Raw genomic sequence first — 14,850 nt, forward strand, 5'->3', positions numbered from 1 at the left:
AAAAGTAATGGTGTATTTGTTTATGAGGTTCTCTTCAGAGACACTTTACAAACAGATTCATAAAATTAAAAATTTGAATCAAAATAAAATTAAACCAGCAATTTAAATTAAATCATCAACAATCCACTGAACATTTTAGAACCTTTCAGAAAAAAAAACACAGTGGAATACAGCTTTATAATATTAAAAATGTATTGAAACAAAATTCTTTAGTGAGACGAGAGCTTCACAAGTACTGAGACTGTTGGGTAATGGAGCCACATGTAATCACACTGCACACGTACAAATATGAACTAAGTGGAATTTAAATACTTTAAAAGGCCTGTTATCAAACAGCATAAGGGCTGGATCAACACAACCAGTTTAATTTTACATAAGCAAAAAAAGTGTTTTTGTTCACTTTGAGTGTCTAACACTAAATTAACCTTTAAGAATGACTAAATGTGCTTTTACCCCGTAGAGAATTAAAGGGCCTGTGGGAACGTTTGAACTGGGAAGTAAGCAGCACTGGTGATTAAAATGAGCTCCCATCTTAATCAAATATCTGTCCCAAAATCCTCTGAGGATGAGACAGGCTCTGTAGCGCTAATCAGATTACTGCACCAGAGAAGAAAGACCTCTTTAATTACCAGCTCTGTGCTGTCCTGGTGCTACGCTAGAACCCACTGTCAGAGGATAGGTGAAGCGTGACCCGTCTGTCTAACGAGGGTTTCATTGCAGACCTGTTCTAACTGCTGCTGACAAACATGCACACAAGAACACCGAACATGAACTGGATGGTATGGAGATGTGGGTCTGTTCATTATCCACAGGTCAGAGATGCAGCAACACAAATATGTCAAAATTCAACAGAAGCACAAAAGGAACCAGGAAATAAAACAGATATGACACCTGTCCAGGCTCCATTTGACGGTGAATAACTGGTTTTAGCCTTCAGACCCATATGTACACTATATTGCCAAAAGTCTCGTCTGCCGTCTGCCTTCACATGCATATGAACTTGACCGACATCCCAATCTTACTCCATAGGGTTTAATATGATGTCGGCCCACCCTTTGCAGCTATAACAGCTTCAACTCTTCTGGGAAGGTTTTCCAAAAGGTTTAGGAGATAATTTTTGACCATTCTTCCAGAAGCGCATTTGTGAGGTCAGATACTGTTGTTGGACGAGAAGGCCTGGCTCACAGTCTCCGCTCTAATTCATCCCAAAGGTGTTCTAGTGGGTTGAGGTCAGGACTCTGTGCAGGCCAGTCAAGTTCTTCCACACCAAACTTGTTCATCCATGTCTTTATGGACCTTGCTTTTTGCACTAGTGCGCAGTCATACTGGAACAGGAAGGGGCCATCCCCAAACGGTTCCCACAAAGTTGGGAGCATGAAATTTTCCAAAATCTCTTGGTATTGTAATCTCTTGGTTCTGTACTGAAGCATTAACAGTTCCTTTCACTGGAACTAAGGGGCCGAGCCCAACTCCTGAAAAACTACCCCACACAATAATCCCCCCTCCATCAAACTTTACACTTGGCACAATGAAGTCAGACAAGTACCGTTCTCCTGACAACCGCCAAACCCAGACTCGTCCATCGGATTGCCACTCAGAAAAGTGTGATTCGTCACTCCAGAGAAAATGTCTCCACTGCTCTAGAGTCCAGTGTTGGCGTGCTTTACACCAGCTTTGCATTGCGTTTGGTGATGTAAGGCTTGGATATAGCTGTTCAGCCATGGAAACCCATTCCATGAAGCTCTCTACACAGTGTTCTTGAGCTAATCTGAAGGCCACATGAAGTTTGGAGGTCTGTAGCAATTGACTGCAGAAAGTTGGCGACCTCTGCACACTATGTGCCTCAGCATCCACTGACCTTGCTCTGTCAGTTTATGTGGCCTACCACTTCGTGTCTGAGTTGCTGTCGTTCCCAGTCGCTTCCACTTTGCTATAATACCACTGACAGTTGACTGTCGAATAATTAGTAGCGAGGAAACTTCACGACTGGACTTGTTGCACAGGTAGCATCCTATCATGGTACCACACTGGAATTCACTGAGCTCCTGAGAGCGACCCATTCTTTCACAAATGATTGTAGAAGCAGTCTGCATGCCTAGGTGCTTGGTTTTATACACCTGTGGCCATGGAAGTGATTGGAACACCTGAATTCAATGACTTAGATGAGTAAGTGAATACTTTTGGCAATATAGTGTAGAACATTAAATATTTCAGGTATAAGATCTTGTATTTATAGTTACCATACATTTTTTGTAATTAATATCAAGAACAAACATAAGTGCAACTTGGCTGTTTTGGGCTTTTTACAAAATATGTACAGAGTTTAACAAGAAATGTTTGGAAATTGAAATACAATCTACGGTGACTACAAAATGTTGAGTGTTATCTGTGCTGAAAAATGTAGGTCACTCTGGATATTTCAGTCTGGCTTAAATTTGAAATTTAAAAAAAAGATTTACTGCAGATGAAAACTGAAATGTAGTTTTTCTTAATTGTATGTGACCTTCTTAAAGATTATTGTTTAAATCACAATTTCTCCGACTCAAAACTGTAGAGACACTGTCCTGCTCAAACTCATGGTTTTACCACCACACTTTGTTTGGCTGATCATATCATAATTAGCTTAATAATTAGCATAATTCATAAATAATTAATCATAAGTAATACCATAACAGAGAAGACATTAAGGTGTGCAGTAGACGGGCACCACCCAGTAAAGACACTGACCGTATGTTTAAGTGCAAATTAGCTGTTCTTCCTTAGAAATGAACTCTTTTTATAGCTAGTAATTATTATACATGGCAAATTCATTTAACACCTTAATACTAAAAAATAAAATAGAACACGTTATGAAAGCACACAGAACCATGATAAAAATGTACTTTAGGAAAAAAAATAGGAAAATAAGTATGTTAATATTGAGAAATAAGAACATAATTACAAGTCACACTGTGGCTAGGCTAACCCTGATCCATGATTACAAATCACATGCTTATTTATCGTGGCTAGGCTAACCCTGATCCAGGCATAGTTTCAGTTCTTACCACAAGAACATGCACTTCAAAAACATGATAGTTAATGTATTACTTATACATCTTATTATTTTTTATTCATTTCAATTAATAGCATGTCATAAATGTATTGATATTAAAATGATAAAAATCTATATATTCACCTAGTTATGATTCTGTATTTCAGAAAATGAAAGGATGTTCAAGGTGAAGTTGAACATGTGTTGCTGTTACCAGGTAGACATACTAGTGTCCACATGGTCCACATCACTGAGCTGCAGGTGGAAATATTTGGGTTTGTGACATAAACTGTCAGAATATTAGTTTTAATAACATGCATTCACAAATAGATTTGATTAGATTAGTTTATATTCCATTATACAACCTATGCTATTATTCTATGGTTTTTGCATGACTTTAAATCTGGCCCTGTAATTGGTGGATTTTTTTGCAGTTGAATTCACTTCCTGTTCAGTTCAGTTTCAGCAATTTAAATGCTTATTGTATTCAATGTGATATAATCTCTGAATTGTATAATGTCAGGCTGATATTTTCTTAACTATGATCCATACAATAAATCAGATTTAGTCAATAAATCAGGCCTCACAACTCTTATACCTGAAGAAGAAATGTGTCTCAGACTGAACAAAGAATCAGACACTAACTGAAGAACTGTCTCAGACTGAACAAAGAATCAGACACTAAATGAAGAACTGTGTCTCAGACTGAACAAAGAATCAGACGCTAACAGTTGTACATTTGCAGAGTCCATTCAATCCGATATCCACAGTCATTTAATCCAATAAAAATAAAGACAATAAAAAAATGGAAGTCAACATTTGATGTGTTTTAGGAGAGCACATCGTAGATTCAGCAAATTCTCAGTGTGGCTGTCAGTTATGCAAATCACTTTCATACCTGCCTCTAAAAAACCCTCCTGTAAGTGTGAGTTATCTCATTTAAGACTCACCCAGAGATTTATCAGCATATGATATGTCCTTGGACCCAGTCCCCTTAGAGACCTACTACTAAAGTCATGCCCCATTCAACCACTTAGCACATGTCAGTATCTTTGTCTGAGTCTGGCGACTCAGGTTGCGATAACTCGAACAGGTGTGTCGATGCCGATGCCGTTCTTGCTTTGAGCACTGCTAGCATCTCGGCTAGCTGCCCCTCGAGCACTGCCATGCGTCTGTGGAGTGAGCGTATGTCTCCTCTCAGCTCCTGCTTCAGTTCCAGGACAGACATCTGGAGACTATGTTCTGAAGTGGGGTTGAATGCTCGCCTGCCCTCGGCCTGCACTGGGCTCCGGTCCAGAGGGGTCTGTCCTGAGCCCTCCTCCACAATATCCAACCGTAGGTCACTCTTAATGATGCCGCTGTCAAACGAGTCTGTCTTCTTCAACGAAAGCTCATCTTGTGACTTAGTCCTGTCTGGGAGGGTCTCCATGGATTCAGAGCTCCAGGAAAGATCTGACTTACCTGTGGACTCCTTAAACCGACCCCAGGGTTTGGACTTGGGCGGTTCAGCAGATTTACTTCCTTCCTTTGTGCTGGAGCCATCAGGGGGCATAAGTTTAACTCGATTTGAATTCCTTGAATTAGTGATGGCAGATGAAGAAGAAGCAATGGCTGTGGTGGGGCCCTCGGTGACTGTGAGCAGGCTGGAGGTCGGGTTGACCTCAGGGGCCACAGTCTTCTCCATGCGGCTAGAGCCTCTTTCCACATCTACTTCTCCCTGATTGGCTCGCTCCAAAGCCAGCCTCGCCTCCTTCTGCTGTCGGAAGCGCTGGAAGAGGCGGCGAACAGGATGGTCTGGAGGAAGGTTGAGAGGGGCTTCGTCCTTCCTCTTCAGCATTTCCTCTTCCTCACGCTTCACGTCACTGATCTTGCGGAAGATGATCTGCAAGAGGGAAACAGAGTGGGATAAAAGTAGGGAAAGACCTTGTGATATTTTACGCGTCTTATTATGTGTTGGACAATTTTTATATGCCATGTTGGTTTGTACAAAGCTTGCTTACTTGGTATTAACAAAACAACAAATGTAAAAATAATTTGACATTTTTACATTTTTTTTCTCTTAAAATTGTTATTATTGTGGTGATCATTGTCGGCCAGAGGAGAAAAGCCCCCCCCCTTTGAGTCTTGGTTCCTCTCAAGGTTTCTTCCTCATGCTCTAGGTGTCATACCGCTCGACCCCCTAGTACACTACACTACCCAGCAGGCTATTCGTCATCTGGTCATCCACCACTGTGTTGAGCACCAATAAAACTCCTATTTTACATACAGAAGTGTCTGACTTTAACCTGGCCCATCACAGTATACTTCACCACCATGCAAACGGCGGATTCGGAAGCTTTGAAAGAGGCTATTACTAACCAAGGACAGCTACGTAGCCAACACCAGCATGTACTCAAGAGCTTCACGTGGTCTATGGACACAATTGCCAAAAAGCAAGCAGACCAACAGACACAAATGTTGGAACTCAGTCAGTGTCTCAGAGAACTCGCGTCTTGATTACGAATGATGAATCCTACTCCCTAGTACACCCCACCACCGGCATCCGTTGCCACAGATTGCGGTTCTTACCTCTTGTCTCTCAGATAAAGCGTTATATTGGGGTACTGCTCTCTGGGAAAATGTGCAAACATTTAGCTGACACTTTTATCCAAAGCAACTTGCAATTATGACTGAGTACAACTTGAGCAATTGAGGGTTAAGGGCCTTGCTCAGGGGCCCAATAGTGGCAGCTTGGCGGTGGTGGGGCTTGAGCCTTCAAATTACAAGTGAAGTACCGTAATCACTGACCTACCACTGACCACAAACTTCATCATGCGATTGAAAGTGCTTTTCGATCACCCACGTTAGGGGAGAGCCTGCAGGGAAATGCTCCCAAAACTGCGCCAAGGCAACCGATCTGTAGCTGCCCGTGAGTTCTGTACTGTTGCCGCTGGTAGTGGGTGGAACGATGGGGCTCTGCTTGTCACTTTCCATAACGGTCTTAATACAGAGGTACTGCATGAGCTAGCTTGCTGGGACGACAAGCTCAATTTAGTTTAGCTTATTGCTCTAGCTATCCGTCTTGACTGTTTCCTTTTAGGAACGGGGACCACGTGGAGCCAGCGGTCCTCGTTCAACCTACCAGATTCCAGTTAATAGAGTAGAGCCTAGACGAGAGAATATGGTGGAACCTATGCAATGTAATTCCTCTCGCTTGACTGAAGAGGAGCAGAGGCGCCAGTTCCAGGAGGGACCTTGCCTTTACTGTGGGTCTTCGGGACACATTCTCAGGGAGTGTCATCTTAAACCTGACAGATCTGCGTCCTGAACCCACAGAGAAGTCATGAACACCACACCGCATGCCAAGGTAGTAGAATTACCTACAAAATACATGGTAGCTAACGTATTTACATTGCCTGTCTATGTTAGATCTCTCACCTCATCCTCCATGTTTACAGCCTTAATTGACTCCGGAGCAGAGGGTAACTTCATAGATGCCCATCTGGTTTAGGTATTGGACATCCTCATGGAGCCTTTGCCTGGCCGTTTTGGATGGATCACCAGTAGGAGCTGGTTCCATATCTCTCTGCACTACACCCATCAAACTCAGCACAAGCGCACTCCACTACGAACTCATCTAGTTTCTGGTTCTAAGAGCCTCATCCTTCCCAGTTATTCTAGGTCTACCATGGTTAGAACAACATAACCCGAGCATATCATGGCCACAAAAGGAGATTTACTTATTGGTCGTCTCAATGTCAGAAAGATTGTTTGACATTCCCTACAGTTAACCTATGTTCAACAACTATAGAGAGCCCTGCCTCAATATTCCTCAAGAATATCAGGACCTTGCTATGGTGTTCAGGAGAGCCACCTGGTTAAGGAGAGCCACCTGGTTACCCCCTCACCATCCTTGTGATTGTTTCATTGAATTCCTGGAGGGAGATGTATTTCCCAAGGCCCACATATATCCCCTCTCCCTGGAGGAAGAAAAAGCCATGGAGACATACATAGACGAGGCACTGAGTCAAGGCCTCATTCAGCCTTCCACTTCCCTCCTTGTGTCTGGCTTTTTCTTTGTAAAGAAGAAGGACGGAGGGCTTTGCCCATGTGTGAAATATCGCAGCCGAAACCAGATATCCGAGAAATATGCCCACTACCGCTCAAGAGAAGAGAAGCCAAATACTTCACCAAATTAGACCTCCGAAGCGCGTACAACTTAGTACTTATAAAGAAAGGAGATGCGTGGAAGACCACTTTCATTACTACTAGGGGTCACTTTGAGTATAAAGTAATGCCTTATGGTCTCAGTGTAGCTCCATCTGTCTTTCAAGCCTGCATTAATGACATCCTTCAAGAATATGAAGGGAGATTCGTGATTGCATACACAGATGACATCCTCATCTACTCACCCGATCTGGAAACCCACATACAACGTGTAAGGTCTGTTTTGAAGACTCTCCTGGACAATGGACTATATGCAAAGGGAGAGAAATGCGAATTCCATCTGACTACAACGACCTTCTTGGGATATGTAGTTTGCCATGGTGGAGTCACAATGGACAACCAAAAGATAGAGGCCATTCTCCACTGGCCCATGCCTACTACTGTCAAGAAGCACCAGAGTTTCCTAGGCTTCGCAAACTTCTACTGCCGATTCATCAGGAACTTCAGTAGCATAGCCAGTCCCCTCACATCCCTCCTAAAAGGACCAACAACCCAGCTTTGTTGGAATCAAGAGGCAGAACAAGCCTTTAGATGATTAAAAGAGCCCTTCACTGTTCCTCTAGTTTGACATCCTGAGCCTTCTATTTTGTTTGTGGTAGAGGTCAATGCTGTATTATCCCAGAGACATGATGGGCTGTATTATCCCAGAGACACGATGACTCCAAACCCGGTGGCATAATTTTCCCATAAACTGTCCCCGGCGGAATGGAATTATGAAATAGGAGAACAGGAACTATTGGCCATAAAACTGGCCTTGGAGGAGTGGAGACACTGGCTGAAGGGGGCTAATCGTCCATTTCTAGTTATCACTGATCATCGGAATTTGGAATATATGACACACAGACTGACGATTGAACCCCTGCCAAGCCCATTGATCGTTATTCTTGCTATTCTTGTTTTTGTATGAACAATCCATCAGACTGTTCCGAGTTCCTACCATGGGCGGAAATGGCCCGAAACTCGCTCACTAGTTCTTCCACCAGCCTAACACATTTTGAGTGTGTTCTAGGTTATCAGCCCCCAATGGCTCCATGGACTTCAATATCCCCACTGATATCCCCGCTGTGGACGAGTGGATGCAGCATAGCAAGAGGGTATGGGAGGAGACACACCAGCGAATTGAACAAGCCCTACACAGATATAAGGAAATAGCAGACAGACACAGAGGAGATACCCTGGTATACCAACCTGGTGACCGAGTGTGGCTCTCTACGCGGGACTTCCGTAAGCCGGGTTCCTGTCGCAAACAAGGTCCCAAGTATATCGGTCCCTTTGAAATAGCCAGACGCATCAACGATGTTATGTACCAACTCAACATACCTGCACACTTCCGTATCTCAAGATCATTTCATGTATCTCTTCTCAAGCCTGTTTTTCCTGGTCCGTTGGATGAGGCTTCTCCAGATGACACTCCATTTCAGCCTATTGATTATGACGGCACCCCAGTATATGCAGTACGCTGCACTCTGGACTCCAGGAGATAGGGAGGTTCAATTCACTACCTGGTGGACTGGGAGGGGTTTGGCCCTGAGGAACAGAGCTGGCTCCCTTGTTGCGATATACTGGATCCCGGTCTCCTTTCAGACTTCCATGCGAGGTTCCCAGACAAGCCTGCTCCATGTCGTCGGGGTCGCCCTCACCGCCTCCCTGCGGAGGGTTCTCAAGCCGGACCAGCGTCCTCCATACCGGCCATTTGTCATCGCGGGCGTCCTCGTACCTCGGCCGACCCGGAGTCTTTGGGAGGTTTTACAGCTGAGTTATCATTCATCACCTGAACCGTGAAAGCACACCACATAACGCTGGAGCTACACAGAGAGAGAACCTCACTGAAGCTTCCCACAGCCAGTGTACAGTCAGAGCAGAAGGCTGCTCTCCCCTACTTACAGACAGTTTCACACCGAATAACCAGTAGGACATTCAGGGACATCTAAAAGACACACGGGGATATCTACAAGACACAGGGACATCTAAAAGGTGACATTGTTTCTTTATGGAAAATTATGTTCTTAATTTTGCTGGAAATTTGCACTGGAATTAAAAACTAACAGAAGAGAAATTAATTCAAACCCAAGATGTAATGTTTGATGCAACTGTTCCTCTGCACTCAAGTGACTGGTGTGTCCTGTTCGTGCATGTAGACATGTTCTTGTTTATCACCAGATCCTACTGAAGAAGGACCCTGTCAGACTTTAGTGATCTCAGAAGGTATCGGCAGTGTATGACCTGAGAAGATCCACTTATAAATCCATGATCTGATTTTCCAGCATGTAGGTGTGACCCAGCATGCCACGGATAGGGCACTATTAAACATAACAAACAAACATGTTATTCTGGAGGTTAAGAGGATTGTGGGGCAAACAACACAATCAACACATTTCACTAGAGACAGATCTGAATAGCCAACCTGGACATTCGCCTGGACATTCACTTGGACTGTCTCTTTCTGAACTTAAGTAATAGCAGGCAGAACTTACAGCCCAGCACATGTGATCACGTGAATACTACAGAATCATATTCCTCATGATTTATTATTATTTAGCTCCATTTTCAGTAGAACTGCAAGTTCATTTCTATCATGTTTCAAATGAACTCACTCCTGAATATTTATTTGTTTTCATTTTTTCCTCAGGCAACGATATTTGTACCTCTACTCCTCAGCACTGAATCACTGACTCACTGAATTGCTGACTCACTGAATCACTGAATCCCAGGATTGTTATTTTACGAAAACAAGACACATCAGCTTTTCCCATCTGAAGCTGGAGGCATAGAAGTGCAAGCTCAGTGTTTTCAATTTTTCTACTCGTGTCTAAACAAATATTGGATGAAGGCTTTCAGGAGTATCAGTGGAGATGCTATAAGGTAACAGTCTTATATTGCTTGCTATAATATAATGAAAACCTTGCTATAATATGCAACTATATCATCAGTGAGTTGCTACCTACAGACTGACTGGCTTGACGTGACGAAAGCTCAGAGCATTTAAATACGCACCAGAGGCCCGAGAACTGCCAAGTAAGCCAACAGATTCACCTAAACGCTACAGGTGTCATAAAACAGTCAAGATATTTCTACCTTTTCCTGTAAATCCTTTACTAACCATCCTGCACTCTCTCGAGTTCTCGAGTTCTCCACCATTTCACTGCGCGTTATACTGTGTATGACTATGTATGTGACGAATAAACTGAACTTGAACTTGATATTTCATGTTCTTCTGGTCAGGATTTTTTCCTACTGAGAATACATTGTGTGCAAATTATTAGGCAAGTTTATTTTTGAGGATTCATTTTATTGTTGAACAGTGTTCTCAGTCATTCCAAAATGTTAATAAACCTCAAACCTGAGTATTTAAGACAGTAAAAGTGCGGAATTATTTGGCAACTCTTAGTAAAAAAAAAAATCAATGACAAATGTAGCCATCTTTGTTTTCAATAACAGTCATAAGTCTTCCATTCATGGAGTCTGTCAGTTTCTTAATCTGTTGACGACCAACTTTTTGTGCAGCAGCAACCACAGCCTCCCAGAGACTGCTCAGAGAGCTGTACTGTTTCCCTTCACCATAAATCTCCCGTTTAAGAAGGGCCCACAAGTTCTCAGTAGGGTTTAGGTAAGGTAAGGAAGAGGGCCATGTCATTATTCTTTCATCTTTAAGGCCTTTACTGGCTAGCCAAGCAGTAGGGAACTTCGATGCATGCGATGGAGCATTGTCCTGCCTAAAAATCATGGACTTCTTGAAAGATGCAGACTTCTTCAAGAAGGTGTCTACTAAAAACTGTCAGTAGGTTTGGAAGTTGATTTTGAGTCCATCTTCAACCCAAAAAATGTCCAACTAACTCATCTTCAGTAATACCAGCCCACAGCAGTACCCCACCTCCCTCTTGCTGGCGTCTCAGTCGAAGTGGAGCTCTGTGCCTGTTACTGATCCAGCCACGGGCCCATCCATCTGGTTTGTCAAGAGTCACACTCTTCTCAGCAGTCCATAAAACCTTTGAAAAATCTGTCTTCAGATATTGCTTGGCCCAGTCTTGACGTTTCACCTTATGTGTCTTGTTCAGTGGTGTTCAGGTTTCAGCCTTCCTTACCTTGGCTGTGAACACCTTGTACTTCTGGGCACTCCAGGTAGGTTGCAGGTCTGGAATATGACAGTGCTGGAGGAAAATGGGTTCCTGGTCGCGTCACGTTTGAATCTTCTCAAATCTTTGGTAGTTATTTTTTGCCTTTTTCTCAACATGGTTCTGCGATCACGCCCGAGTATCTTAGCAATTTTGAGAATGCTGCATGCCTCTGAAAGACTTTTTACAATTGTTGACCTTTCAGAGTCAGTTAAAGCTCTTTTTTGGCCCATTTTGCCTTATAATTCTGCACACCTTGATAAAGGGTGTTGATCTCCTTAGGCCACACCCTCCCTCATCACACCAATGCACATCACCTGATGCTTAAATCCAATAAGCATTCAAGTTTATACAGCTCGGAGCTGGAAAATATGCATCAGAATGATGATACGATCAAAATACTCTCTTGCCTAATAGTTGTGCACACAATGTACTTGTGTGTAAATAACTTGTCTCTGCCTATTTAAAAAATAAAATCTCAGGTCTTTTAACTGAAAAAAGTGGTGACATGACAGCACATACTACAGTCACAGTGAAATTATATTTACATCAAAAACACAAAATAATAGCGCTGTTGTATGTCACTCTGGACCAGAGTGCTTGCTAAATGCAGTAAACAGAAATGTAATAAAGTTGCTTGGCAGTGAAGTTTGAATTTGCTAATCACTTTGGATGTTCCAGTATTTTAAATCCCAACATACACTTCACATCTCCCAGGTGTGTCCAAACCCTAAAGGCTGGGGAGGAGAGAAGGAAGAGAGAGTCGTGTATAATACTGCAAGGACTCGCTTTAGTAGTCTGAGCACACAGGCCCATCAGTGTCACCAACGACCCGCTGGGCTGAACGCTGCACACTGGACCAGCCCCTGACTCATCAAAAGGCCTTAATGGACAAAGAGCCCTGGACAGACTAAGAGAGGCTGAGAAGTGAAGAAAGGATGCGATAACTCTTGAGGAGAGAATGAAGAAAGCAGAGAAAAGCAAAAGCTGAGAGGGAGAAAGACAAATGAGAAGCAGTAAGAGTCAACAGCGAGAAAGCGAAATGAGGAAGAGGAGAAGATGAAGAATAGGTCCGAGAAAGTAAGAGAAAAAACAGTGCAGTTAGTGGACTTGGTAATGGGATCCTTGTAAGGTGAAAGCAAAGGTCAATTAGTGATTACACACGCGCCTTTCAGAGTCATTACTCAGCCTCAGCGGTAAAGGTAGGGCTCCTCTTTCTACTGCTCAGCGGCAGGGGATGCCGATAATGGATACTAATAATCGATACTAATAATCAATACTCTACAGTGTACAGATCTGTGCAGCTGGGCAGACGTCTGAAGGCCGTGATCCTTGTTCCTGTACAGAGTTCTGCGCTTCGATTGGTAAACACAGTGGAATCACAACAGGGCGATGTTTGCTTTGTCCACTAACTTTTTGGAAATTACACCTTTCTCGGGGCAGGGAAATGGTCTGTGTCTCCACATACAGTATATCTATTAAAGGCCTCAGTGTCTATTACCTGGTATATTACCTGGTCTATTGCCTGGCCTATCACACAGTCTATAAGCTGGTCTATCAGCTGGTCTATCAGCTGGTCTATCACACGGTCTATCAGCTGGACTATCAGCTGGTCTATCACACGGTCTATCAGCTGGTCTATCACACGGTCTATCACACGGTCTATCAGCTGGTCTATCACACGGTCTATCACACGGTCTATCAGCTGGTCTATCACACGGTCTATCAGCTGGACTATCAGCTGGTCTATCACACGGTCTATCAGCTGGTCTATCACACGGTCTATCACACGGTCTATCAGCTGGTCTATCACACGGTCTATCAGCTGGTCTATCAGCTGGGCTATCACACGGTCTATCAGCTGGTCTATCAGCTGGTCTATCAGCTGGTCTATCACACGGTCTATCAGCTGGTCTATCACACGGTCTATCAGCTGGTCTATCAGCTGGTCTATCACACGGTCTATCAGCTGGTCTATCACACGGTCTATCAGCTGGTCTATCAGCTGGTCTATCACACGGTCTATCAGCTGGTCTATCACACGGTCTATCAGCTGGTCTATCAGCTGGTCTATCACACGGTCTATCAGCTGGTCTATCACACGGTCTATCAGCTGGTCTATCAGCTGGTCTATCACACGGTCTATCAGCTGGTCTATCACACGGTCTATCAGCTGGTCTATCAGCTGGTCTATCACACGGTCTATCAGCTGGTCTATCAGCTGGTCTATCACACGGTCTATCAGCTGGTCTATCACACGGTCTATCAGCTGGTCTATCAGCTGGTCTATCACACGGTCTATCAGCTGGTCTATCAGCTGGTTTATCAGCTGGCCTATCACCATAATGAAGATACTGGGCGACTGGGTTGTATCAGATCTTCAGTCTCTTCCTTAAAGGACCATTTTAACTTTTTAACTTTTAATTTAATTTTAAATTAAATTACCCTTATAGGGTCAATAAAACCTTAAACTGAGCCCACACATAAATTTTTTTAGCAATCTCTTGTTCCCTCTCCCTCCCTCCAACACAGTTAGAGGTCACATATACAACTTAATTACAAATACAACAAATAGAAATATGAAGGGTAATAGTAGTAGTTCTCTACTTAGAGGTCTGTGAATGCTTTTTGTAATAGTAATACATTACATTCATAATAATAATAATAATAAATTACATTTATAATAACAATAATAATGATACATTGTTTCTCATCATTTCTCATAATAATACATTATTTTTATAGTAATAATTTGCATTTCTAATAATAATAATAATAATGATACATTGCATTTCTAATAATAAATTGCATTTCTAATAACCTAATAATATAATAACCTTTCAGGAAACTTAAGGACATTACAGATAGATGTATCATACAGCAGACTAAACAGCACATAGCAAAAAAAAAAAAAAAACCTCAACAATGTAAACTACATGGTAGCCTAACAAAAAAACCCACTAAACCACCAGTGAACATAAGCTCCCACTTTTCAATGGAAAAGAAAGGTGGGGTGTTCTTTTCATTCATGTTTTTTTCCACTCCAGAGTAAAAATGGAAGAGTGAAATCAGAAGCTGCTTTTATAAATGCCACCTCAGGACCCCATGACTGGCTGAAAATTCACCACTTCATTAATTTCACTCCAGATTGATCAGTTCTGTCTGGACGTGACTATCGCCCTGCTGTAGCAGCAGCTAAGACTCCAGCTGAACTAAAAACGTCCTTGAGTTCTGAGAAACAGGATTTGTTTGTTTATCAGATTAAATTCTCAATATAAATCTTGTCATTTATAAATTCTGTCATTAAAATTACATTCTGGTGTTTCAATAACTATACATAACACACTGTGACACAGAACCGTTAAGATAAGTGAGGCATCGTAGTTCTGCAGCATTAACACCCAGCTCAGCCTCACACACACCAAACCGGTCGCACTATCCAGTTCTGCAGTGCTAACACCCCGCTCACCCTCACACACACCAAACCGGTCACACTCCCCA

General features: G+C 42.8%; 1 protein-coding gene across 1 annotated transcript in view; it reads right to left on the bottom strand.

The window, feature by feature from the left end:
- kcnh1b (potassium voltage-gated channel, subfamily H (eag-related), member 1b) overlaps window positions 1-14,850 on the bottom strand; it is a 35,436-nt gene continuing 20,586 nt past the window's right edge. Inside the window, exon 11 of the mRNA XM_026996407.3 lies at window positions 1-4,913. Coding sequence (XP_026852208.2) covers window positions 4,065-4,913 — 849 coding nt within the window. The 3' untranslated portion in view covers window positions 1-4,064. The remainder of the gene's footprint in view (window positions 4,914-14,850) is intronic.

The sequence above is a fragment of the Electrophorus electricus genome, chromosome 26, assembly GCF_041902795.1.
Source record: "Electrophorus electricus isolate QZ-2024a chromosome 26, ASM4190279v1, whole genome shotgun sequence".
In the NCBI taxonomy this organism is placed as follows: domain Eukaryota; kingdom Metazoa; phylum Chordata; class Actinopteri; order Gymnotiformes; family Gymnotidae; genus Electrophorus; species Electrophorus electricus.